Source organism: Mobula birostris, chromosome 1, assembly GCF_030028105.1.
Source record: "Mobula birostris isolate sMobBir1 chromosome 1, sMobBir1.hap1, whole genome shotgun sequence".
Lineage (NCBI taxonomy): Eukaryota > Metazoa > Chordata > Chondrichthyes > Myliobatiformes > Myliobatidae > Mobula > Mobula birostris.
The window spans coordinates 119,791,531-119,818,915 of record NC_092370.1 but is presented as its reverse complement, the minus strand read 5'-3'; the positions used below and the strand labels follow the sequence as shown (position 1 = coordinate 119,818,915).

The window sequence follows — 27,385 nt, the reverse complement described above, 5'->3', positions numbered from 1 at the left end:
CTGCTCGAGTCCCTGAAGCTGTACGGATTCTTCGCTGAAGGTCCCGAAACGATAACCATCATCGTTCACCATCCATAGACACTGCTCGACACGGAGTTCCTCCAGTACATCGTTTTTTTAAGGCGTCCACGTTGTCTACTAACACAAAAATGCAGTGACAGGCAATATTGTGATGAGGGTGGCGCCTCTTACCTCAGAAGGACTATCACCAGAGCTGATCTGCCTGCGGCTGTCGTAAAGAATGGTTTACGGTGGAATCGTCAGATGCGAGCCGATTACGTCAACGCGTCGGGCGTCGTCCCTCTGATAAAATAAATCGGTGGATTAATTAACCGGGTTAATATCAAACGGTTCGTCGTGAGCCACTCCAGCTGGCCGGTTCCGTCATCTAAAGGGCGGAAGAAGGGGAAGGTGAGGCGGCCGGCGGTGGTATAGGAAGTGCCGCTATTTCCATCGGTATCAGTTCCACTCAACACTGAGGAGCCGGCGGGAGGCCGCAACCCACTGTTCCCCATCTCTCCATCCAGCATCGACGCGTCATAGAACCGACCCCCCCCCACTAAGACTGGTGCTGACCGTTAGACAATGTGCGGACCAATCAGTGCTCTCCGCACCGCGCCGGAAACACCAATCAACGCCTTTCCCTGCGCAGCGTGCACCAATCAACATCCTCTGAGCCGTCTCTCGCCCGCGCGCACGAATCAGCGCCCTTTCCCCGGTGTTGTTCTGTGCCATGCGCACCACTCAGCGTCTTTCTCCCTCCGCGCGCACCAATCAGGCGCCCTGCCTCGCGTGTTCAGCTGTCGGTGGAAGACGCACGGGCAGGACAAAAGGGGCCTAGCCAGAGGCGCGCCCCGCTCTTGCCGCCCTCCGCCCACTGCCGACTCCTATTGGTTGGCGGGGGTGGGGTAGGGTGGGAACGGGACTGCGCGCGACCCCTGACCTCCTTCCTTCCCTCCCTCCCTCCCTCCCTCCCTCTTTCAGGTGGGTGCCCTGTGTGTTCCCTGCTGCATCGTAATACCGCTCAGTATGGAGGCTGCGGGACGGTGCCTTTGGGGGAAGTATCTTTTCTTTGTTTCTTCTCTCTAACTCATCTTGTAACGACAGTTGTGGAGGATAAAGGTGCATAGGGGGCTTAATTTGCCCCAAGTGAGGCAGGTGGTCTTAATTGACCAGAGGGAGCTAACATTCTGTCATTACTGAGGGATGCCACCAGCTCGGGGCATTGCTGTCATGAATGCATTACAAAACGGCAACGGCAAATCTTTTAAAGCCTTCCTCTCAGGCTTTTGGTGCTACCATTTCTAATTCTGGCTTGGTATCAGGTTTTAACGGAACTTGCTTCTGACATAGCACAGTGTGGAAGTCATTGTCTGTAGTTGTCATGTTTGTGCAACGTATTTTGGCATGTCAGCATTAATTAGTAAAAGTACCTTGCTGTGTCGTAAAGTTGCCGTGGCGTTTGTTTCTGAATTGTGTTAAAACTTGCTTCTGAACCTTTGGGTGTAAGCTAGGAAATAACTGAAACTGTAAAGTCAGAAGTGTTGTGACTGTAGAGGTCCTTTTTGTTTAAGGAGGGAAGAGTAATACTTTGGCATCATTTTAAAATGTAAAATTGCTGCATGTTTTATCTCGTTTTCTGAAGGCATGCTTCAATAAACTTTTCACATGAAAATTTAAATTAGATGCACTTTTTAACACTGCATTTCATAAACAGGAATGAATATTAATATGGGCAAATGGTTATTTACGCCCTCATGTCAGGACTCTTCAAGCTTAATTGTTCTGAAGATTTTTTTAAAAATATTTACCTACTTAAATTTTCAAAAGTGAACTGATATTGGGAAATAAGATGTAATTGCACAAGTAGAGACCATGGTAAGTCAGGAGTATTGCAAACATTTTATCAACTACTATATGCCAAAGTAGACCGCAACTAAGCGGTGAAGTTCCAAAACAGATTTGTTGACATTTGAATTCCCTTAGTTCCTTTCCCTGCTCAACACTCCATATTTTCTGTTTCCATGTTTTCACTCAGTTTCACAATTTTGTCTTCTGCAATAATAATGAGTTTGTTCAGCTTTGCCTATTTGTACTCTCCATTGTCCCCTTTACTCCTTGTAATATTTTTGAAGATTAAAGACTTAAGGAAAGAGGTGGTTTTAGAGGACGGGAATTTTTGCAGGAATCAGCTTGTAGTAACGAGAAAAGCAGGAGAATAGATTTGAACGAGGGCAAATGGGATCAGCTATGACTGAATAAGAAGCATTAGAAATCAACAAGGACAGGATGTATTTGCAACCTCAGAATGTAGCCTTGAATGAGAACACTTTGCAGCAAGGCTGAATGTAAGAGAACTTTTAGTGGAGGATTCATTTAAAACAACTTTGAAAATGCCTTGAATTTTCTTTGCAAATGATAAATTTAGTAAACTGGAAATGTCGAGAACTAAAGCTACATTTAATTCAGACTGTTGCTTGAAAATTCCAATGATCTACCAAGAAACATGCCTTCAAAATACCATCCTGTTATTCATCCCTTTTCTCCTATTTTCTTTAATGTAATCTCTTGAATTAAATGTGCAGTTTTACTCCTGCTGATAATTTCATTGGTAACTGAGGTGGGTAGTACAGTAGAGACATGTGCATCATGGTAATTTGTTTTCCTACCTGAAATTTTCAGTTACTACTAATGATGGTTTTATAGTGCAAAGAAATTCTAGGTTTGAAAGAAAGCCAAAATTCAGCAAAACCTCACCCATTTTTCAGAGAAACAAATCTTGACCTCCAGCATAGTGCGGATCCTGATAGGGGTTGTGTTTGCTGCGTTTCAACATGTCTGCATTGTGACCATGTCACTTTCAATATCGCCATGCTCTAATGGTTGAGTTAGCCATTCAGACGAGGAAATTTGCAGATGCTTGAAATCCAAGTAGCATGCATAAAATGAGTCAACGTCTCATCTTTTTTCCCAGTCCTGATGAAGGGTCTTGGCTCGAAACGATGACGGTTTACTCTTTTCTATGGATGGTACCTGGTCTGTTGAGTTCCTTCTGCATTTTGTGTGTGTTGTTTTGGTTAACCATTCATTTCTGTTTATGTACGTTCGCTTCCCAGGAAATGTAATCATGTTCTCAAAGCATGCTGGGAGCAATTGATTAAGATCCTGTTTTTTTACCTTGTAGTATAGCAGCTGATTTGATCTGCTGCTTCAAGGCAGTGATGATCTTCATCAGGCTGAACTTTTTCTTTGTAGTATTAATATTTCAAGAACAACTTGATACTGAATTGAAACTTTTTAAAAAAAAATCCTAGAGGGCAGCAAAGCTTTGAGTTGGCCTCATTTGCATAGATCTATTTTACTCTTATGAATAGAATATCAATATGCGACGTGTTATCGTTGGGAGTAGGCGCACTGATCACTGCACTCAGAAAAGTGGCTGGAAGGGAGCTTTTGAGGTACTGTTTCTTCAGCAAAGTCTTGAGTCAGAGATGGCCTCAAATATCAATACGCAAGAGATCAGATTGCTCTTCTAATTCTGTTGACTTGTGAAATAAATGCCAAAGGAACTTATTTGAGTCATCCTATAATGAGTTTACTACTTTTGTAGTGATACCCAAGCTCAATTTTTTTAAAAACTTCTGCTAGAAACCCTCTTTTTCCCATGTGCTTATCATGAAGTCAGTGGGACTGTAATAAGTAAGTCCCATGTTCAATTTTAACTGCGAGGCCAAGCAAAATTTTCTGCTATAGTTTTATTTTCAATATCAATCCTCTACCTTTTATGATTGGAACTTCATATCCTGTTCTTAGAACTGAGGCTGGAGTTTATTGTTTGCTGGATTTGGGCACTGTGAATGTACAACTTCAGGTATCCCACCTCGTTCTCGGTTTTGTGGTAGCAGCAAACTCTGCACAAGGCATTCAAAGTCAAATTAACTGCATTTCATTCTGAGTTACAAATTAAGTGAGTTTTTCTTAATGTCCTTAAAGTTAACATTTTTATCATGATCTTAAAGTAATGGGCATTGCTGATTAGGGAGCTGGGCCATACAGTATTTGATCTACTGGGGGAAAATCTTAATAACTTGTGAGTAATCTGCTTTGGGCTCTTGAGTTCTCATGACTCACTGGACTGCTATGTTCTTGACCAAAAAATTGAGAAGTAAAGTATTTAAAAGAAAAACATTCTGTTTAGAACTAATGAATGCATTTTACAGAACAGATTAAAAACAGACAGATGTTTTTTCCTGTTATGAAATTTACCCTATAGGGTAAGATAAAATTCCATTGTATGGGAAGATTTTAGCTTCCTCGCTACTCTTACCTGTCCCCATGAAACTTATTACCTGGCTATATTTGAATGTTATTGCTCCAAAATATAATTCAAAGTATTGTGCTGTTATTAGGCATATGCTGGTGAACTCTGTGGTACCTGCACAGATGTAGATGTCACATAATGCAATCCTCCTGTTGGAGTTGACTTACAATCGTGATGTACATTTATGAGAATTCATTTACTGAAACCTTAGGTAAGTTAGAATTAAAATTCATTTGAGCTCAAATTTAATCCTTACCTTGGTCAGCAAGTCAAAAAAAATTTACTTTTGGGTCTAAGTATTATAGTTAAATGGGTGTTGCATTTTTTCAAAAGTATTGCAACGTGGGTGCCCTTCAGACTATGAATGCATTTTGGTAACTTTACTCTTTCTTACAGATGCATTTTGGAATTAATTTTGTACAAAGATTCTTTGACGTGTCCATTGCTTTACCACAGCATTCAAAAGAAATGAGCTGAGGCCGTCATTGACCACTCTGAGGGATAGAGAGATGATGTTCTTTGCTTTCTAAAAAATGCATGGTCATTAATCTTTCTTGAGCAACATGTGCATATAACCAGTGCCACCAACGTTGTGGAAGTGTGGGCTGCACATTCCACAAGCTTTTGCCAGATCATGAACAACAAGCAAGATGTTGGAGGAACTCAGTGGGTCAAGCAGCAACTGTTGAGGGAAATTGACAGTTGACATTTTGGGTCAAGACCCTTCATCTGAACTGTCCGTGCTTCCCTTTTGTCAGATTGTGAAGCTTGACGTATCTGTTACCTGTCTGCAGAGGTTTTGGAACTCTTACTCTTGATCAGTTTTCCAGCCTGATACTTCTTTCTTTCTTTCTTTCTTTCTTTTCAAATCTTTTTATTGTTATATTATACAGGAAAAATAACGTGAGTACATTGAAGTAACAACACTTACAATGCCTCAAAAAAAAAACATTATCTTAAAGATTGAAAAAAAATTTTGTGATAACAAAAAAACCTACTAAGCAGAAAAGTGAGGGAAAAAAACCTATTAGGTGTACAACCCCGGAGTCATGCGTCATACAAAAAGCTTCTAAAAATAAACATCAAACCGCCAGCAAGAAAAGAAAATATACTAAAAAATTTACCATTAGATCGTGGAAAAATTATATCAATTAACTCAAATGATAATAACGAGCAAATGAGCCCCATCTTTTCTCAAAATCAAATAAAGGTTCAACTTCTAATTTTCTCCAAACTAAGACATAGCATCACTTGAGAGAACCATTGTGACAAAGTGGGAGCTGAGGTATCCTTCCACTTCAACAAAATGGCCCTCCTAGCTGTCAATGTAATAAATGCAATAACATGTTGGTCAGACACGGAAATACCATGAATATTTTGAGGAATTATTCCAAAAAGCACAGTTAATTTATTAGGTTGTAAATTAATTTTAAGTGCTTTAGAAATTGTTGAAAAAACCGACTTCCAGAACTGTTCCAATATAGAACAAGACCAAAACATATGTAGCCAGTGTAGCTATCTCAGTTTTACATCTATCACAATGACTATCAACATTAGAAAAGATTTTAAAATCTCTCTAGCCTGATACTTCACTCACTATATGGTGCTGAAATACTGTTGGAAGTGTCATCTTTCAAACAATATTAAACTACGGCTCATTTTGTAAAACTGAAAGTGCCTATGACTCTAGACTCTCGGAACAGTATTGCAGAGGAACTAGCCATTTGGCCCACAATGTCTGTGGTGATTATATTGCCAAAGCAAACTGAATCTTTTCTCCCTGCACATGGTGCGGATCCCTCCATTACCTGTGTATTCAAATGTCCAACAGCCTCTGAAAAACCAGTAATGTATCTGCTTCCACGATTACCTTTAGCAGCCTATTCCAAGCATCTGTTACTCTGTGTATTTTTAAAAAAAAAAGCTATTCTCAGAAGTGAAAGCTCTGTGGTGTCTAAACCACCATTTATTCCTCATCCCACATTACAGAAATAGATTACCTAGTCATGTCACCTGCCTGATATTTTCTAAAGATATTCACCTTAAAAAGTTAAAAGGATTCAGCTGTGTGTAATTAAAAATTGGAGTTGGGTCATTAAGAAACAAAATTGGGAAGTATTTTTTTCTTTACAGTTGTAATAATAATCTGAACTTTTAACTCATTGGCACTTTCTGACAATGTGATTAGATTTGCTATCTGCCCAAGTTCTTTCCCTTGATTGTCATACCTAATTTGCATACAAATCGAATATTCACATGTACCATTCCTGCTAGTACATGACCGATTTTTTTTTTGGTGCACCTTTAGCTCATGCTCCTTTTGGGTTGTATCAGAGGCTGTTGCTTTATGTTAACTTCAAACTCTGCCGGACATCTTTGAGAAAATTTTTTTTTAATTCCAGATTTATTGAGTTAGTTGAATTTAAATTCTGCATCTACTGATAGTGAGATTCAAGCTCCTGTCTTTGGATCAGTGGTCCAGAACTCTAGCTGCTGGTCCACCAACTTAACAGCATGTGGTATTGTTATTCCTATGTGTGTGGGTCTTCCCTGTCCAGTCTGTCTTTTTGTGTTCGTGTCTCTCTGTGTGAGAGCGCAGGCATCTTTGTCAAATAGAAGCCATATTCAAAATATGATCGAGAATGTGGTGCCTAAAAAGAAAGCCTTTCTGTATTTTCATATTGGTTAAAAATAAATTTGCTTTTAAAGAATTGTGAATCAGAATACTTTTTCATTATCTGGACTTGCAAATCCAAGTATGCATGTTACTTAAATTTAGTTAGTGTTGCCCCAAAGGCAGAAACTTGTTTTTTTTTTTTTTTTTTTTTTTTTTTTGAAGACTATATACCTTGCAGAAGTTCCCACAGGCCCCTCAGTTTTTGGTAGCAGTCCATGACATAAGCAAGGTTGGGAACCCCTGATTTAATGTGACTTTCTAGTCTTAGCTGTATGCCTAAACCAAAATCCCAGATTTTTCGCTGTAGAACAAATGCCTGTGATCCAGATTGTAGAATAGGGAATAAAATTTTGAAGCCATGTGATCTGAATTATTATATTATGTGATCTGAACTATACATTATTCACTTCATTGTCGAGTCCTAGTTTCTCAAGACTGCTTCAGCTAGTAAAACCAAGTCTGGTCACTCCAGCTGATGTTGTTATATTATTTCAATTCAATGTCTTGTCCTCTTCTCTGAATTTGTAAAATTGGTGTGTTTAAAAAATAGATGTATTACAAATTGTGATGTTACTTGCATGACGTAGCTCAAAAATTCAAAGTAAATTTATTTTCAAAATACATGTACGTAACCATGTACTACACTGAGATTCATTTTTAAATCTTGTTTATTTAGAGAGGCAGCGTGGAGTAAGCCTCTCTGGCCCTTTGAGCTATGCTGCCCAGGCAACCCCTGACAAACCACACTTAACCCTAACCTAATCATGGGACAATTTACAATGACCAGTTAACCTACCTGGTATGTCCTTGGACTGTGAAAGTAAAGCAGAGTACCTAGGGAAAACCGACACATTTCATGGGGGAGGATGTGCAAAGGACGCCAGAATTGAACTCCAAGCTGTAATAGTGTCATGCTAACCACTACACTACCATTCATGTGGGTCTTCACAGTAAATGCAAAGAAACAAGAGAATCCATGAAAAACCGGATGCAACAAAGTCAACACACAGTATCCGTTTTATTTATTAATGTTGGTATATTTAGCACCAAATATTCATGAATTCTGATTTTACGAATAGACATAATTATTGTGAGGTTGAGGATAATTTTGTATGGGGAAAAAGTTCTAGTTGGAAGATAATTGGTTCATTGATTACTTTGTTCTGCAGCTTTTGCCATTTAGTTTTCATTAAAACAAAAATATTTTTCTCAACTTATTTTTTTTCCTTGAGTGATGATTTAGCTAGGATATAGATTTTTGACAACAGGCATTCTGATGCTATGATGATCTACAAGTACCTGGAGGTGCACCTGGACGACAGACTTGAGTGGAGCACTAACACAGAGGCTGTGTACAAGAAGGGCCAGAGTCACCTCTACTTCCTGAGGAGACAGAGGTCCTTTGGAGTATACAGGTCTCTCCTTCACATATTCTACCAGTCTGTTGTCGGCAGTACAATATTCTATGTGGTGGTGTGCTGGGGCAATGGCGTTACCACAGCTTGTATGAAAAGTAGCAATGAAGGTTCACAGATGGTAAAGATCTATTGCCTATTGGCAAAATCCTTTCCCCCCCCCCCCCCCCCAGTTGGAAGGGAATGGTCCTCTGCTTACCCTGCAGTTGTCAGATGAGAGATTTCAAACGTCAAAAGAAAATCATGAATGTTCAAATGACCAGCTAAATAAGATTTTATATTGGGCCCCATTAACAGAAAGGATGGGTTAATAGAGTCATGGGATTTTCAGTGCCTATATTTTGGATAGTTGACTGTTGGAAACTGGGAGAGAGTTTGTTTGCATTTCTTCTCGCACAATTAGGTTTAAAGATTATTGCCCTATAAAGGAAGTTATTTGGCCTGTCGTGTGTGAAAGACCAAATAAAAATACATCCAGTCTAATTTTATTTTCCAGCTTTTGGAGATTCTGGTGCCTCGTGTATTTTTCACTCATTTTTTTAATTGAGGGCTTCTGCTTCCATTGTACTTGTAGAGAGTGAGCTCCAAACTCCCACCACTGTCATTGGGGGAAACTATTACTTGTCAACACTCCGCTAATCTTGCTCCGTCTTATTCCTTTGATGCATACTTAACTACCACATTAATTGGCCTTTAGAAAGTTGGTTGTGGGTTATCAATTTGAAATGCAGCAGTTTTTCCAGTGCTCCCACACAGCTATTGAATAGTGTTTCAAGATTTAGACCTAGCTTCCATGAAAGAGTAATTTTTTTTTCCATGAGGATAAGTCTGACTTGGATTGAAATCTGCAGGTGGTGGTGCTTCTGTTTGCTACTAACCTTGTCCTTCGTCTCATAGTCGTCATGGGTTCTGTCAGAGCTGGCTTGGCAAAAATTGTTTTACATTTTGTAATGTACATGTGGCCGGAGTAATGGATAGAGCTACTTTGTCTTCAGTGACGTTGGGTTATAAGAGATGGTCATCCTGGCAAGCATTCCCTCATACTCCCTTTTCTTGCTTTTATGCATTTTAGGGAATTGAAGGGTGAGATTGATGCCATAGCATAAACTGCCTCTTACTTGCTAAGTAGCAACAGTATTTGGTTTTTTTCTTAAAGCAAAAAGTGATGAAAACACTTGGAAGGCTGAGCCGCATCTGTGGAAGGAGAATCAATGTTTCAGCTCCATGGCCCTTCGTCAGAGAAACATGAAAGATTAACTGTTTCTCCTTCCACAGATGCTACCTTACCTCCAGAATGTTTCCAGTAATTGTTTTCATTTCAGATTTACAGCTTCTGCAATTACTTTGATTTTCAGCCACCAGTATTTATGTGATTTGCTCAACTTTTTTTTGATCAATGTGACACACACAGTATTGATTTGTACCATTGTATCAAAGGAAGTGGCTAGACTTTCCATTTCAAGATCATCATTGCCTTCCACTATCATACTGCAAATACTGTGCCACTTCCCAGTCTATGCCTGAATACTATCTATGTCTTGCTGCATGTAGTCTTGATCTGCTCCTTTGGTGATGAATTCCAATTAGAATTGAGCATATATAAGGTGAAATTGGTCTATTGTATAGTTAAGTGTGTGGCTTTTACTGTCTTGCTGTAGAAACTCTGCTAACATTGGGGCCAGTGTTCTTTATTTAGTTAATGCTTCAGTGATGCTTATTAAATAATGGATTTACTGTTGAGAAGTAAGTAGCTTTTGTAGTCCTGAAGTAACATTTTATTATTTTTTTAATCTATAGATGAATGCACTGTGATAGAGCTACTGCCTGCGGGGTGGAACCTAAGAGATAATCCTGAAGATAGATCAACCTGCAGTGGCATTAACATTTTCTGAGAAACCAATCCACTTTTCACCACTGACCATGGCCAGCAAAAGGAAGTCTAAAGTTCCTTGTATGGTCCCTGCAAATGAAAGTCTGGACCAGAACCAAGATCTGGATCTGATTACACATGATGATGACCTTCCTCCAGATATTTCTGATGAGAGTTTGACAGCAGATGGTACTGTAGTTGATGATGAGACTATTTCAGAAAAGGAAATACAAGATAATCAAATCAGAAAACTAGAAGGAGGCTATGAATGTAAATATTGTACTTTTGAAACACAGGACTTAAATAAATTTACAGTACATGTTGACTCAAAGCACCCAAATGTTATTCTCAATCCATCCTACTTCTGCGTGGAATGTAATTTTATGACCAAAAAGTATGATACTCTTAATGACCATAATGCTAGATATCATTCAGGTGAAATAAATTTTAAACTTAAAATGGTGAAGCACAATAATCAAACTGTCTTTGAACAGACTGTTGAAGAATGCAACAGTAATGGGATTCCTACAAATGAAGATCAGGCAGAAAACACTGAAGCTGCTTTAACAGGAATATCAATAAGTAAGACACCAATCATGAAGATAAAACATAAAATTGAGACCAAAAGAATCTCTCTGTCTCCAAGTTTGGTGGATGAATTCGCTGCTAGACAAGAAAACAATGATGAATCTGTGGGAAGCAACTCAGCTTTGGGATCTACCAGTACCGGTGGACTTTGCATTAACCAAGAAACAAATGGTGTAATAATTGATTCAGCAGGTATGAGTCAATTAATACCACCTCCAAATTCTAATTTAATTCCAAAAGTTATGATTCCTTTAAACAGCATTCCAACTTATAACACTAATATGGATGTAAATACTCACCTAGTGAACTCCTTCAACAAATTCCCCTATCCTACACATTCAGAAGTTGTAACACTAAAAACTCAGACAAAATATACGGAGGAACAAATTAAAATCTGGTTTACTGCTCAACGGCTTAAACATGGTATCAGCTGGACCCCAGAGGAGGTGGAAGATGCCAAAAAAAAACTGTTTAATGGAACTGTGCACACTATACCACAAACAATTACAGTCATACCAGCACAGATTTCAACATCTAATGGATTGCAACAAATCCTCCAGCCTTGTCAGATAGTTGGTCAGCCAGGCATTGTCTTGGCCCAGGTTACCAGTACAAATGTGGTTGCTGGGAATTCTCCTGTCACTGTTACTGTTGCTGGAGTTACAAATCAAATGCAGTGGCCAAAACGCAGAACGCAGGTAAGTGAGGTAGGTCCAGAAGCGAAAAGGCCAAACAACTCTCAGCTTCCTCAACTTGCTTCACAAGGAGGTTCCCTTAATTCTGCCTCGGGCACTGATCCCTACAGTGTCCGCCTCAAAAAGACAAAAGAGCAACTGACAGAGCTAAAGGCTAGCTTTAATAGAAATGCGTTTCCCAGTGATGCAGAGATTGCTCGAATTATACAAGTAACAGGCCTCTCAAGAGGTGACATCAAGAAGTGGTTCAGTGACACAAGGTATAATCATAGGAATTCAAAAAGTAATCAAAGCATTAACATTGCTGAAGTCACCAACACCATAATTTTGGATTCGGGTGATGACACAACGACTTCTGAATCCCTTGTAATAAACCAGCAGCGCAGACATGGGTGGCATGCCTTTCCGGATTTCACTCCCCAGAAGTTTAAAGAGAAAAGTACAGAGCAGCTTCAAATCCTTGAAGAGAGCTTTCTTTCTAATCCATTTCCCACCGATGATGAGATTAACAAGCTAAGGACTGACACAAAACTCACCAGGCGGGAGATTGATGTCTGGTTTTGTGAGAGAAGGAAAGTTAAATATTCAGAAGATAAAAATGAGAGTGGAAAGGTAATCGATGGGGAGGTTGAAGTCAAGCACAAGGACTCTGAAGAAGGGCGCACCAAATCACATTATGGGCAAGTTCATGCTACATCCTTGGCTAGTGGCTTAGCAATACCAAAAGTAATGGCTGGTGCTGCTAGTAGACTGTATAAGAAAACTCCAGAGCAGCTACATTTGCTTAAAAGTGCATTTGTCCGCACACAATGGCCATCCCCTGAGGAATATGACCAATTAGCTGCAGACAGTGGACTGGCCAGAACTGATATAGTAAGTTGGTTTGGAGATACAAGGTATGCTTGGAAAAATGGTAACTTGAAATGGTACTATTATTATCAAAGTGGTAATGTGGACAGTCAAAATGGACAAAGCCACATTTCCTTCAGAAAGTATAAAGGTAGAGGTAGATCGAGAGGTAGACCACGAGGAAGAGGAAGGTACAGAGGAAATGGAAGATCTCACAATTGGAGTGAAACACCGTCAAACAAAGCATCTTTGGGACTTGCTGCTTCAGGTCAAAATGTACTTGAACAATACTATTTGAAACACAAATATTTAAATGAAGAGGACCTTGATGATCTTGTGGCAAGATCACATATGAGTTATGAAAGCATCAGAGGATGGTTTGTACAAAGGCAAGCAGAAGGTGTTGTTTCAGAGAGCAATAACTCGGATGGACAATACCCTGGTGAAGATGAGAAAAATGAGCCACTTGAAGAGGAAGAAGATTGGGCTGCTGAAGAAAATGAAGATGATGCCTCTGATGGAAGTGGCAGCAGTGACGTGTGGAAGCCTCCTTCACAAAAGCGAAATGAAGTAACTGAACCAGACGATGAATTCTAAGTAACCTGTAAAATGTGAGTAGTAGAGGTAACCTTTTACATTTGTTTCCAAGAACACATCAACATTGAGGAACTGAGCAGGTCAGGCAGTATCAGTTGAGTGGAATAAACAGTTTATGTTTCATCCCAAGACCCTTCATTGGGACCCATCTGTTTCCTTCCATAGATGCTGTCTGACTTGCTGGGTTCCTACAGCATTTTGTGTGTGTTGTTCAAGATTTCCAGCATCTGCAGAATCTCTCGTATTTATCAACCTGGTAGAGTTTGATCTTAGCATTAGAATTGTCTATTCTAATGATGTGTTTAAGCAGTTTAGCACATCTATGTTGATAAAGGAAGATTGTTGTTTGACAATTGAATTAAATTAAGTCTTTTGATGGTAGCCTGTAATATGTACCGAAGTGTGGCTGATGTAGAGGATATATCTAGCCTATTTTATGGTTCTATACCATTAGTAGTCTGAGGTGATGTTCATGATTTCAATTCACTTTAATATCTTACAGGATTATGTTTTGTTTCATACATTTGATTTTTTTTTAAAAAACTGTCCCTGAAATTATTAGATATTTCCATTGAGTAATAGGAAGTGTATGTAATTAATTATGCCACAGTGTATAATTTTGATTTTGTACTTTATTGGGCTATGTATCAAGATTTTGATAAATAATACTTTAATAGTACCTGGACTATTAAAAATGAAAAATGGTGTTGGCGCGTGGCCAAGTGGTTAAGGCGTCAGTCTAGTGATCTGAAGGTCGCTAGTTCGAGCCTCAGCTGAGGCAGCATGTTGTGTCCTTGAGCGAGGCACTAAACCACACATTGCTCTGCGACGACACCGGTGCCAAGCTGTATCAGCCCTAGTGCCCTTCCCTTGGACAACATTGGTGGCGTGGAGAAGGGAAACTTGCAGCATGGGCAACTGTCAGTCTTCCATACAACCTTGCCCAGGCCTGCGCCCTGGAAACCTTCCAAGGTACAAATCCATGGTCTTATGAGACTAACGGATGCGTAAGAAGTACCTGGATTAATAGGGAACCTCTAGTAATTCTAATCATGAGTAAATATTTTAATATCTATGTTAAAAATTAATTTAAATATTACTTAATTGCTTGCCATTTTGATTTAATTTTAATTATATTAAATCCTCATTTTTATTCTTAATTGATTATTTGGAAAATTGATCTATAATTTGTTTTTAGCTGTTACCCTCAAACCAGTCAAAATGGTTATAGTTAATGCATTTGTGAAACACAAAGTAGGTTTTGAAAATGTTTATCCAATTCCACTTGTTGAATGCTAAAGTTAGATTCTTTGTGTCTTTATGTTGTTTAAATATTTAACTGGTTCTTCTCTATTGAGAATTAAAAATGAGTTGCCAGGTAAAATGCTCCTATTTTACCTGGGTAGTCCACAACCTAATGGCACGAACATTGAATTTTCCCATTCCAGGTAACCCTTATTTCTGATATTCCCTTCTTTCTCTCCTTTTAATCCATTTCTTGTTTATGGAAAACCCTTTACATCTATGTCAGTTGGTGGGCCTTTCTAGAAATGCTCTGACGAGTTTCCAACATGTGTAGAGATTTTAGTTAATTGGGACACATTTTGCCTCAATTAGCTGAAGTTTCATGGAAATGGCTAAAAACCTATAAAAATATCACACTACCATTTAATTGAGTAACAAGTTAAGTATTAAATTAAATACAGAAACAAATTATAACATTATTGATACTACTACAGTACTGTAAAACTGAATTTGTTCCTAATTGACATCGACGAAGGAATTCATCCATTGAACTTAGTGTCTTCACCACCCAGGCCATGCTCTTTTCTCACTGCTGCCATCAGGTAAAGGTACAAGTACCTCAGGCTTGCATCACCAGGTTCAAGAACAGTTACTACTCCTCAACCATCGGGTTTGACAAAAGGAATAACTACATTCATTCTACTTTTGGTGCTCCCACAACTGATGGTCTTACTTTAAGGACTTTTTAAACTTGTTATTTCATGCTTGTTATTATTGCTAGTTATTTACATTTGCACAGTTTGTTAATTGATCTTCTTTACAGTTACTGTTCTATAGATTTTCTAAGATATTCACAGAAAAAGAATGTTGGGTTGTATGTGGTGACATGTATGTACTCTGATAATTTTACCTTGAACTTAATGCATTCATACAATGCTATCGATAATTGCATCCTCCAAATCTTCATTTTCAATGGAACATTTAAAATGATTGTCGATACCTTCAAATTCTTTGTAATTCCTAATTTGTTCAAGTAGTGCAACCGTCTCATTTTCACCTCTGGCTGGTTTTGGCAGCTCCAAGCCTGTATGCTTGAAACTGCAGTGATCAAGGCAGTTCTGAATTGTCTTACTGCTTATTTCTCGCCAACTATCAGTGCCAGTTTTCTTTCTACTAGATGAGCTGCCAACAGCTGAGTCCTATCTACCCGATGCAATTGGTTTTAAGGTGCCGGTAATCCATCTTTGCCCCTTCTCCTGTCAGTGGAAAAGCTTCATTTGGGCTTGGTAGCTAAGCCACAGGTGAAGGCCAGGAGCTGGACTTGGTCATCAAGGGCTATTTGAGATGCACACCATTGGGAACATTCAATAGGTAGAGAGCTTATTCCCTCTACCCCCTCAGGCTATGCCAGCCTTAAAAAAACAACAACAACTCTGATTTCCTTGTGGCTGTACCCAGTCATGTGGAAGGCTTCAGGGGTAAACACAGAGGAAAAATTTAGAGCTGGAGTTCCTGAGACACCCTATGTTGAGTTCAACGTCGCTGGTGCCAACCTATATCGGTCTCTGTCATTCCTTTGGATTTATCAGCTGCTACATGGGCTACAGCTTTCTCTCTATATTGTACTGCCCTGGCTTTCATATCAAGATATCTGTAGTCGACACTGACCAATGGAGGCCTTGTCAATGACAAAAATCACCTCTTTTTGAACGCAAGTGCACGCATCTGACCCTATTTAAAAACTGTTCACCCTGAGCATGGTGGTGTGTCTAATAGCTAGACAAGTGCACACGTCTGAAGATAGTTAGAAACTGTTTGACAACAGTCTCCTGTCTCAATTAGGTGGCACAGTGTCCCAAATAAACAGAGAATCCCAGCTGTTTTCTTGATTAGTTATTATTAAGTGACTCTCCCAATTAACTGGAATCCACTGTATTTTATTAGAATTTTGTTTGTAATTAAGTGATCTAAAATCTTAATTTGTATATTGAATCCATTAACACTTGGTTGTATTATATCCGAAAATTTCAATAGGTATAGAGTACAACAGCATAGGAACAGACCCTTCAGCCCATTTATTCCATGCTAAATTGTTGTTATGCCTAGCCCATGGACCATAGCCCTCCATAACCCTTCTGTTCGTGTATTTGTTATTTATTTAGAGATAGTGTGGAACAAGCCTAATGAGTCGCACTTCCCAGCAACCCACCCATTCAAACCTAGCCTAATCACAGGATAATTTATAATGAGCTACTAACCTGCTAACCGGTATGTCTTTGGACTGCGAAAGGAAACCGGAGCACCCGAAGGAAACCATGGATTGTGGGGGAGAATTTACAAACTCCTTACAGACGATGTCTGAATTGGACTCTGTACTCTGATGCCCTGAGCTGTAATGGTGTTGCACTAACTACTACCATGGCACTGTGTACTTTATCCAATCTTCTCTTAAATGTTGAAATCAAACCTGCATTCACCACTTTCTGTGGTTGCTCATTCTACATATGCATCACCCTCTTGAGTGGAAAAAGTTCTCCCTCTAGTTCTTTTGAATATTTCACCTTTCACTCTTAATTTATGACCTCTAGATCTAAAGTCACCCAACCTCAGTGGAAAATTCCTACTTGCATTAATCCTATTTATTCCCCTCATAAAGTAGTATACCTCTATCAAAAGCCTCCCCTTATTCCCCTACGCTCCAGGGAATGAAGTCCTAACCTATTTAACATTTCCCTATAACTCAGGTCCTCAAATCCTGACAACATCCTTGTAAATTTTCTCTGTACTCCTGCAATCTTATTGATATAATTTGTTGTTGGTAGGTGGTCTGTACACAATACTTCAAATTTGGTGTCACCAATGTTGTACAATTTCAGCGTAACATCCCAACTCCTGTGCTCAATACTTTGATTTGTGAAGGCCATTATGCCAAAAGCTCTCTTTATGACACTATTCACCTTCTTTCAAGAAATTATGGATCTGTATTCCCAGATCCCTCTGTTCTACCAGACTCCTCAGTGCTCTACTGTTCACTGTAGCAAATTCCATCCGCCATTTTTCAACCGATTCTTCCACTGGTCTAGGTCCTGCTGCAAGTTTTGATAGCTTTCCTCTCAGTCCACTAAGCCCCCAAAACTTGGTGCCATCCACATGTTTGTTGATCCAGTTTACCACATTATCATTCATTTGGTTGATATAGGTGACATACTGCACTGACCCCTATGTCACACCACTAATAGCAAGCCTCCAGTTTGAGAGGCTACCATCTACTACCACTCTCTGGCTTCTCCTGTGAAGTTGGTATCGAATACAATGACCGATCGTGTCCTGAATGCCAAGCAACCGAACTGCCTTGACCAGCCTCCCATGTGGGACTTTGTCAGAGGGCTAGCTGAAGTCCACATTAGACAACATCTACTGCCATTCCTTCATCAACTTCCTTGGTAATCTCTTTAAATATTCAGTAAGATTGGTTAGAGACAACCTACCATGCAGAAAGCTATATTGGCTATCCCTAATCACTCCCTGTTAATCCAAATACTTGTATCCAGTCCCTTGGAATACTTTCCAATGATTTACCCACTACTGTTGTCAGACTCTCTGGCCTATAATTTCCTGGCTTATTCTTGGAGCCTTTCCTGAAATAGATACAATCTATTAGTTCTAAACACAACTTAAATATAAATGATGACAGCTCTTATTGTCAAAACTCTTCATATTGAAAGGTCTTTATAAGAAATTGAGGTAAAATATTTTAAAAGGAGAGAGTTTTCCAAAATATCATCTAAATTTAAAAAATTGGGTAATCTAAAGTATATGTCAGAAAATCCACAATTTGACAGTTTTTTAAAAAAGCTTGGAGGCAACTTTCTATGTGCATGTTCTTGCAACATAATGTAAACTGAATGAATACAAATTCACTTGTGTACATTTGTATTCATCATTAGTTCTTACACTGGAATGGATCTTGTCTTGAGTTCTCCCTTGAAAGATAGATGTTCACTGTCTTAAAAGTATACCACTGTGGTGAGAGCACTGGTCTTCTTGAATGTATGGGTGCACCAAATTCATCAGGTGCTCTAAAGAATTTTATTTTGTTAGTTTAGACTTGTAGTTTGACTGTGAAGTTGTAAAAGTTTCTATGTTTTTCTATTCCTGTCTAGTATTTTACAGAAATAACCTCTTCATCTGTTCAATGCTATAATTGTGACTTTAGCATTGCCTCCTCTTCCCATTTGAAAGAATCTAAAGGGTCAGTAGGTTATGTGATTGTGCATATTAATTATGTAGAACCATCTTAATTGACACGTGGATTCAGTTTATTGCTGTATTATTTTGTATTTTTTATCTTGTATTTCTTTGTCTCTTAGTGATAGAAAGGAAGTAGTTTTTTTAAACCCTTCTAATAACACAGATGAACCAAAATGGCCACAAAGGTACTTGGGTTGATTAAATGTAAAGAAAAAAAATATAATGGAGGGAATTTTTGATAGCAAAGTAAAATAGTCTGTTCCATTAAATATCTTTATATCTACAAAATTGAATATTTAGATTGATATTTATAACCTGCAACAATCTTGAAACTAATGAAAATGCTACATTGTGGAACAGCTACTGAATCAGCAGCGGAGCTTTAGAAGACAGTTTATATATTTCCTAATAGGCTTACTTTTATTCCTTAGGAACAGCAAATATGTGGAAGTCTTCAGTGGACACTTGGGATAAAGAACCAATTCAGAGAATCCGCAATTATGGTTATCCTCTTTGAGCTGCAAGATTATGTCTATAAAGAAATATCCATGCACAACACATTTTATTTGTCAGTAAAGTAAAGGCTTTTTAAAATCACTTCCACATTGCCAAAGTTTTATTACTGCAGCTAAAAGGACTTTTGTACATAGCTATTGTTCTGGGTCAGATTTGTACAGTTCGGGATTTTACTACCTTTTTACTGAGGTTTAATTTTTTGAGATATCTTTGAGCACAATTTTTCTTTAGATTTGGCTACCATATTTTTCTCATGCAGGCTCTTGATATTGTCCGCATAGTTTGCCACTGTGATATAGTAATTTGCCTTCCTCGGATACTGGCAGTGCAAGTAAATCTTGAGCAATCAAATTATATTTCAGCATTTGCTTAAAATGCTGATAACTGCTTGCCAGTAAAGAAGTATAAACTCCTATATTTGTGACTTAATTATGCATGGTGCATTTGTATATGCATTGGTAAAATCACTTGGTTAACTTTATAATTTAATCTTTCATAGCTACTTGAATTGACACTTATTGTAGGTGTAGATAAAACCAGCAGAATTGTTTTCCATAATTACTTTCTTCAGAAGCCATATTCCATTTGCTAGTATTTTTCAGTATCTTCTGCAAGTCATTTTGTATGCTGAAATTAGGAAAATGCTGCTTCTATATATACAGTACTACATTTATATAATATATATAGTATTTAAATATTATAAACATTAAGGGGGTTGCAAACTGTGGTTTGAAGAAAATCAATGTCCAGTTCTAATTTTTCACGCTATTTATTGTATTTTTGAGTATGTGTACTGTGAGAATAAACATTCGAGTTGATTAGTATGCTTTTATTTTTAGTTAGCAATTCACCACCATAGTTATTTGCAGTTAGTCTTACTTGTGAAAAAAGTGACCAGTTGTGCTCGCTCATTTTATTACTTATAGTTTAGATTACTTTCTGAAAGTTTATGAAAACTATAAAGCACTAATGGTGAATTAACCCAGTCAATATGTACTTAGTTTTAGATATTTTCTACTTCTATACAAATTTTAATCATGGTTACAGTAATGGCTGGTGACTGCACAGTTTTATTATGCAAAAGGAATTTTGCATGGTTATTATACAAGTACTGTATACTAGATTCTTCAGTTTGATCATTATTAGATTATAACTTTGGCTGTCTAACCTCTGGCACACTCAAGTCATAGCAGTATTTGGACTTGTATTAGTAATTCCCAAAAGCAGTTTAAGTTTTTCCCGTTGACAGTTTGAAACTCATGAAGGATTATGGCAAAATACGTCTAAATTTATCATAAAAAAGGACTTTACCTTGGTCAAGTTTTGAGGTTTAAAGTACACAAACAACATGTTAATATTTAAATTTGGCAAAGACTTATTGTTATACATTACTGTGCGGCTTATTTATCCAAACACCTTTGGGGAAGTGCTAACTTGTTAGGCCAATGCTCATTCTGGCTTGCAAGTGCTGCAGGTTTTAATTTGCACAGAGCTAGTCATCTTAAAGATATGTTTTTAAAGATGTTAACAATGATCACTATAATAATGAATGATTTGCAAAATAAGCAGACCCATGCAGTGTTCTTCAAAACGGAACTCGAAATGGTACTACTATCTCCTATCAAAATTGTAGAAAAATAATTAAGCATCTTTTTAAGTCTCAGAGCTACATTTTTAATCAAAAATTTGGAAGCCTTAATACATCACATTCAAAATTATTTTTCTAGGATACTATAGTATTAATGCCATTTTTTTGCTATGTAATCCAATGGCTTGGGTTGGATTGCCTAAGGCATTGGTTACATGCCTTGTAGAACTCTTATTGCCATTAACAGGTGAACCTTGCACCCTGATTTAGTCTAAAAATCAAATCTTAAAAGTACATTCACATTTGCCCTTTTGGGTTTGCACTGTAATCCTTTTGTTCAGCCATTGCCTCTGTAATACTTGTGTAAAAGATGATCTGAAAAGAATTTTAATGTTTTTAAGAATATCTGTGACTATCCAATCAGCCAGCATTCTGGGCAGTTTCCAAGTAACAGCACATTATAAGGGTTTGAGGAAATTTTGTATAGGCTTTTTTTTTTTTGAACATTTTATCTGTTATATTGCCACATTTTGTTTTTAAATTGAGATCTGTTTAGCGCTCTACTGCAGTTTTGTCTTGAAGGTTGCGTTTGTAGATCTGATGTTATTTTCCATTGACTACAATGCAATGATTGTAATATGTGAATATTACGCATTTCAAAATAAACCTCCATTCTGTGATTTATAGAGTTGGGTTTTGTGCTACTTTCTGTGTGACTGGCAGAAATTAGTTTTTATTACTGTACACTTGTATGACTTCACTGACTAATGTGCAATTTGTGGAAAATGTTTGAAATAATGTATATCTGGGTGAGTGCCCCCTTCCCTTTGTTAGTATTTAAACAGTTACATTTTTCCCCAAAACTCCAAATCTGCATGAACAAGGAGATGGAATGAGCTTGCAAATATGTGGCAAAGCATTGAGGGTAGAAGGGAGGTAGAAGATGCAGAAAGTGGGGGAGAGAGAGTATATGAATACCTGAGATTGAGTGAAGATGGTTTTCTCCAAATCTGCATTTTTAGTCATCTATTTGCTTTCTCTGAGCAATGTGAACTTTTTTTCGTAGTAGTGAAGCCATCGACCTTCCCCTGATAAATTTGCGGATCTCGAACTTTTGCACGTAATTTAAATCATGGAACAGTAAACATGAAAGCCTATGTAAACATGAAAGCTGATACTTATTCTTTTGAGAATGAAATTTGTATCATGTGACCTCTGGTTTAAAGTGCTTTTCAGCCAATGTGAAGTGTCATTTTTGGAAACTAGGCTGTCATTTTGTCAATAGCAAGCTTCCATGCAACACTGGCGTGATGACAACCAAATAATGTTTACCTTAACCAATGTGGATTTATGGCACAGATATCGATTGGCACACAGTGGATAATTGCCCTGCTCTTTGATATGGTGTCATGAAATATTTAGTGGTCCAACTGAGAGAGCAAACAGAACCCTCGCTTAATGACTTCTAAGAAAGACTACAGTTCAGATTCACAGCCTATGTTCTGTGTTCAGGCTTGTAGAGTGTGATGAACTCTGAAAACTGATACTGAGGCAGGAATGCTACTTGCTGTGCTTTGGCTGAATTTGAAAAGTACTTGTAAGTGTTACATTGCAAAGTCAGTCAGCCTGTGGTACTCCAATAAAATATTGTCAGGTTAATCTGACAAGCAAAACTAAATATAGCTGGGGTAGTGTTGCTATAGTTTCTCAACTTGAACTATATTTTTAAAAAGATGCTAATACAGGATTAAGAAATGATAACATGGAGATGATACACTTGGTTAATAACAAAAGTAGAAAGTATTCTGTCATCACAGTGATTCAATCTAAAAGATAACAAAACAAAAATTCTGCATAGACTGAGAGAGTGGTAGGGATGTTTTGCAGTCATGCAGACTCTCAAATCTTATCTGCCATTCTGAAATGTTCACTGATTTGTATCCATCACTGGTCTGTCCTTTTATAATTCAGTGAAACCTGGCAATTTCAACCTCATTTGATTCAGTTTCTTGGAGCAGTAAATTCCAGATTTCCTTTATGCTGATTGTTGGTGCACCATCCACAGCAAAAACAGCTTTTGGGGTGCAAGGAACAGAAATGAACATTGATTGGACCCTGTTTAGACCACAAGATTTACCAGTGAAAGTGTAACTTTTTCACTCAACACCCTTAAAATAAAAATTAATATCATTAGACTCTTCCGGCTTTAAACTTGTTTCATTGATTCACTCAAATGGCCATTTCTTCTATGACACTCAACTGCTCTCCATTAGTATTCCAATTACATTTTTTGTTTGGATACCCATGCTTTCAGTATTGAATTTAATGTGTCACAAAATTTGCTCATTCTCATTTCTTTGGTATATCTATGTTTTATTAGCTATTTGTCTACAAATGGTATGCCATGTGATAATTAGGGGATAATCTTTCCCTATTAATTAAAAGATGACTCAAAAGCAGCAAGTGTTGAAAACACTCAGCAGGTCGGGAAGTAGCTGTGGAAAGGGAATCTGTGAGCATTGCAGGACCCAGATATTTCATTGATTTTTGGCAGGGACAACCGCCCTGCTCTTTGAAATGGTCTAAATGAATAACTTGACCCACTTGATAGAGGAGTAGACTGCATTTTGGGTTCAGTGCTTGTATTATTGGGTAGTTCCTTCAGTGCTCTAAATGCTGCAACTGGTGTGTCAACTCGTTTCTACCTTTATTTGTTCACAGAATGTCAGCATGGCTATTTATTATCCATTCCTGACTACCCCCTGATTCTACAGGCTTCTAGTGATTTCAGTAAAGTCAACCACTTTAATTTGTAAGTGGAACAAGTGTGACACATGCCCCTACACCACATCCCTCATTCCCATTCAGGGCCCCAAACAGTTCTTCCAGGTGAGATGACACTTCAGCTGTGACTAATTTACTGTATCCGGAGCACCCGATGCGGCCTCCTATATAGCGGCGAGACCTGATCTAGATTGGGAGACCTTTTCGCTAAGCACATACGTTCAATCTGCCAGAAAAAGCAGGATCTCCTGGTGGCCACCCATTTTAATTCTACTTCCCGTTACGGCATGTCAGTCCATGGCTGCCTCTGCCACAATGAAGCCACACCCAGGTTGGGGGAGCAACACTTTGTATTCCGTCTGGGTAGCCTCCAACCTGATGAACATTGATTTCTTGAACTTCAGTGATTGCCCCCCCTTCCCCATTTCCCTCTCACCTTATCTTCTTACCTGTCCATCACCTCCCTCTGGTGCTGCTCTCCCCTTTCTTCCATAGTCTTGTCCTCTCCTATAAAGATTCCCCCTTCTTCAGCCCTTTATCTCTTACACCAATTGACTTCCCAGTTCTCTACCAGCTCTCCCTCTCTTCATTTCACCTATCACCTACCACCTTGTACTTTGTCCTCCCCTCCTCCCACCTTCTTACATTGACTTCTCATCTTTTTTTTTCTCCAGTCCTGATGAAGGGTCTCACCCCAAAGTGTCGACTGTTTGTTCATCCCATAGATGCTGCCTGGCCTGCTGAGTTCCGCCAGCATTTTGTGTGTGTTGCTTAGATTTGCAGCACCTGCAGATTTTCTTTAAGAGTAGACCATAAGAGATCAGAGCAAAGTTAGGCTATTCAGCCCATCGAGTCTGCTCTGCTATTCCATCATGGCTGATGCCAGATCCAGCTCAACCCCATATACCTACCTCCTTGCCATATCCTTTGGTTCCCTGACCGATAGGAAAAGATCAATTTCTGCCTTAAATATAGCCATGGACTTCACCTCCACTGCAATTTGTGGCAGAGCATTCCACAAAAGCACTACTCTCTGGCTAAAAAAAAAAAGTCCTCCTTGCCTCTGTTTTAAAAGGTCGCCTGTCAATTTTGAGGCTGTGGCCTCTAGTTCTGGATACCCTCATCATAGGAAACATGTCTCCACACCTACTCTATCTATCGCTTTCAACATTTGGTAGGTTTCATTGAGATCACCCCTGCATTCTTCTAAATTCCAGTGAGTACAGGCCCAAAGCTGCCAAATGAACCTCATATGTTAACCCCTTCATTCCTGGAATCTTCCTCTGGACTCTCTCCAATGACAACACATCCTTTCTGAGAAATGGGGCCCAAAACTGTTGACAATACTCCAAAGTGTGATCTGACTAATGTCTTATAAAGGATCAGCATTATCTTTTTGCTTTTCTATTCTATTCCCCTTGAAATAAATGCTAACGTTCCTCTTGCTTTCCTTACCACAGACTCAACCTGTAAATTAACCTTCTGGGAGTCTTGCATGAGGACTCCCAAGTCTCTGCACCTTTGATGTTTGACCATTTAGATAATAGTCTGCACTATCGTACCTTTTACCAAAATGCATTATCATACATTTCCCACACTGTATTCCATCTGCCATCTTTTTTGCTCATTCTTCCAATTTGTCCCAAGTCCTGCATTGCTTCCTCAGCACTACTTATCCCTTCTCTTATCTTCGTATCATTTGCAAACTTTGCCATAAAGCCATCAATTCCATTATCAAAATCATTGACAAACAATGTGAAAAGCAGTGGTCCCACTATTGACCCTTGAAGAACACCACCAGTCACTGGCAGCCAACCCTTAATTCCTACTCGCTGCCTCCTGCCTGTCAGCCTATCCATGCCAGTTCCTTTCCTGTAATGCTATAGGATTTTATCTTGTTAAGCAGCTCCGTGTGTGACACCTTATCAAATGCCTTCTGGAAATCCAAGTAAATGATATCCACTGCCTCTCTTTTAGCCACCCTGCTTGTTACTTCCTCGAAGAACTCTGTCAAATTTGTCAGGCAAGATTTCCCTTCACAGAAACCATGCTGAAGTTGACTTATTTTATCTTTTAGTCTCCAAGCACCCTGAAACCTCATCCTTAATAATAGACTCCAACATTTTCCCAACCACTGAGTTTAGGCTAACTGGCCTATAGTTTCCTTTCTTTTGCCTTCCTCCCTTCTTAAAGAGTGGAGTGACATTTACAACTTTCCAGTCCTATGAGACCATGCCAGAATCAAGTGATTCTTGAAAGATCATGACCAATGCATCCGTTATCCCTTCGGCAACCTTTCTCAATACTCTGGGATGTAGTCCATCTGGTCCAGGTGACTTACCACCTTAAGACCTTTGTTTGCCCAGCAATTTTTCCTTTGGCACTCACTCCTGTTCCCTGACACTCTGGCATACTGCTAATGTCTTCCACAGTGAAGACTGGTGCAAAGTACTTATTAAGTTCATCTGCCATTTCTTTGTCCCCCATTACTACCTCACCAGTATCATTTTCCAGTGGTCCAATATCAACTCTCACCTCCCTTTTACTCTTTATATAACTGAAAAAACTTTTAGTATTGTGCTTTATATTATTGGTTGTTTGCCCTTGTATTTCATCTTTTCCCTTGTAGCTTTTTAGTTGCCTTTTGTTGGATTTAAAAGCTTCCCAATCATCCAAATTCCCATTCATTTTTACCACCTTATATGCCCTTTCCTTGGATTTTATGCCGTCCCTAACTTCCCTCATCAGCCACAGTTGCCTACCCCTGCCATTTGAGGACAAGTTCTTCTGTGGGACACATCTATCCAATGCCTTGTGAACTATTTTCTGAAACTTCAGCTGTCTCTGCTCTGCCATCATCCCTGCCAGTATTCCCACCAATCCACCTGGGCAAGCTCCTCTCTCATGCCTCTGTAATTCTCTTTATTCCATTGCAATACTGATACATGCAACTTGTGCTTCTCCCTCTTAAGTTGCAGTAGGAATTCAATCATATTAAGATCACTGCCTCCTAATGCTTCCTTCACATTAAGTTCCCTAATATGATCTGGGTTGTTACACAACAACCAATCAAAGATGGCCTTTCCCCAAGTAGGCACAAGCTGCTCTAAAAAAAACCACCTCGCAGGCATTCAACAAACTCCCTCTCCAACACCAACCTGATGTTCCCATCCCTTTGCATATTGAAGTCTCCATTATAATTACCCTTATCACATGCTTTTTCCAGCCCTCTCTCATTTATGATTGAACTGCATTACCAGCTTGCCAGGCTGGTTACTCTATGTGGAAGAGTGCCTTCTCTAAAAAGTGTTAATAAACTACATCTTTTTGTTCACCAGCAGCATTCTGATTGTTTATTTACTTCAGTTTAAGTTCCTGCAAATTTTCTAGAGTGAAATTAGCTCAGACCTCCGAATACGGGTACAATAAGCTGATCACAACTTTTAGATGTTGGGACAATTGGTTTATCATTGTCATATACCGAGAAACAGTGAAAAATCTTGTCTTGCATACCATTCATACAGATCGTTGCAAATATAAGTACAAAGAAAAAATACGAAGTAAGTAGTATAAAAAAGAGACAATAATACAATGCAGTAACAGAGAAAGTTTATTGCGGGAGTTGATGTGTTCTGCTTGAAAAACAAAGACAGTGACCCATGGCCTTCATAGCTTTTCGTCCACAATTACAAAAAAGTGAAATTTGGTTTGTGGTCCAATTTGATTAGGCTGTAAGGGCGGCGAGTGAATAAGGACGGGCTCGGAACGTTTGTGCTGCTCCACTGTGTGCCGGAGGAACTGTTTATCCAGTAGTAAGCAACGAGCAAGATGGTTGATGTGGGCTGCGAGTTCGAGGATTCAGTCTTCGAAGAGTTTCGGGTGAAGAAGGCGGTGCAGAAATCGGAGTCGGGCAGTTACAAAGCGAGATTCTGCGAGCCGGAGGTAAGGAGGCGGGCGAATGCGGCTTGTTGACCAAGTTGACATTGTAA

The 27,385-nt window shown here is 38.9% G+C and overlaps 2 protein-coding genes across 7 annotated transcripts in view; both read left to right on the top strand.

The window, feature by feature from the left end:
• LOC140199349 (zinc fingers and homeoboxes protein 1-like) lies at positions 1–27,190 on the top strand. Of its 4 annotated transcripts, none has more exons than XM_072261275.1 (3): positions 1–411; positions 10,211–13,026; positions 27,125–27,190. In XM_072261275.1, the coding sequence occupies exon 2, from the start codon at positions 10,334–10,336 to the stop codon at positions 13,010–13,012; it is 2,679 nt and encodes an 892-aa protein (XP_072117376.1). In that variant the 5' UTR covers positions 1–411; positions 10,211–10,333; the 3' UTR covers positions 13,013–13,026; positions 27,125–27,190. The 4 variants fall into 4 exon arrangements, with proteins under 4 accessions (XP_072117376.1, XP_072117355.1, XP_072117386.1 ...); XM_072261254.1 differs by lacking the exon at positions 27,125–27,190 and adding an exon at positions 18,940–21,296; XM_072261285.1 differs by lacking the exon at positions 27,125–27,190 and adding an exon at positions 18,628–18,923.
• Positions 27,131–27,385, top strand: part of c1h8orf76 (chromosome 1 C8orf76 homolog) — a 30,004-nt gene continuing 29,749 nt past the window's right edge. For 2 of the 3 annotated variants that reach the window (XM_072261307.1, XM_072261299.1), the window contains exon 1: positions 27,131–27,338. In XM_072261307.1, coding sequence (XP_072117408.1) covers positions 27,225–27,338 — 114 coding nt within the window. In that variant the 5' untranslated portion in view covers positions 27,131–27,224. The remainder of the gene's footprint in view (positions 27,339–27,385) is intronic. The other variant, XM_072261328.1, reaches the window with a different exon arrangement.

Coding starts and splice junctions, on each gene's coding strand:
- LOC140199349 (XM_072261275.1), top strand. CDS start 10,334: ATGGCCAGCAAAAGGAAGTCTAAAGTTCCTTGTATGGTCCCTGCAAAT.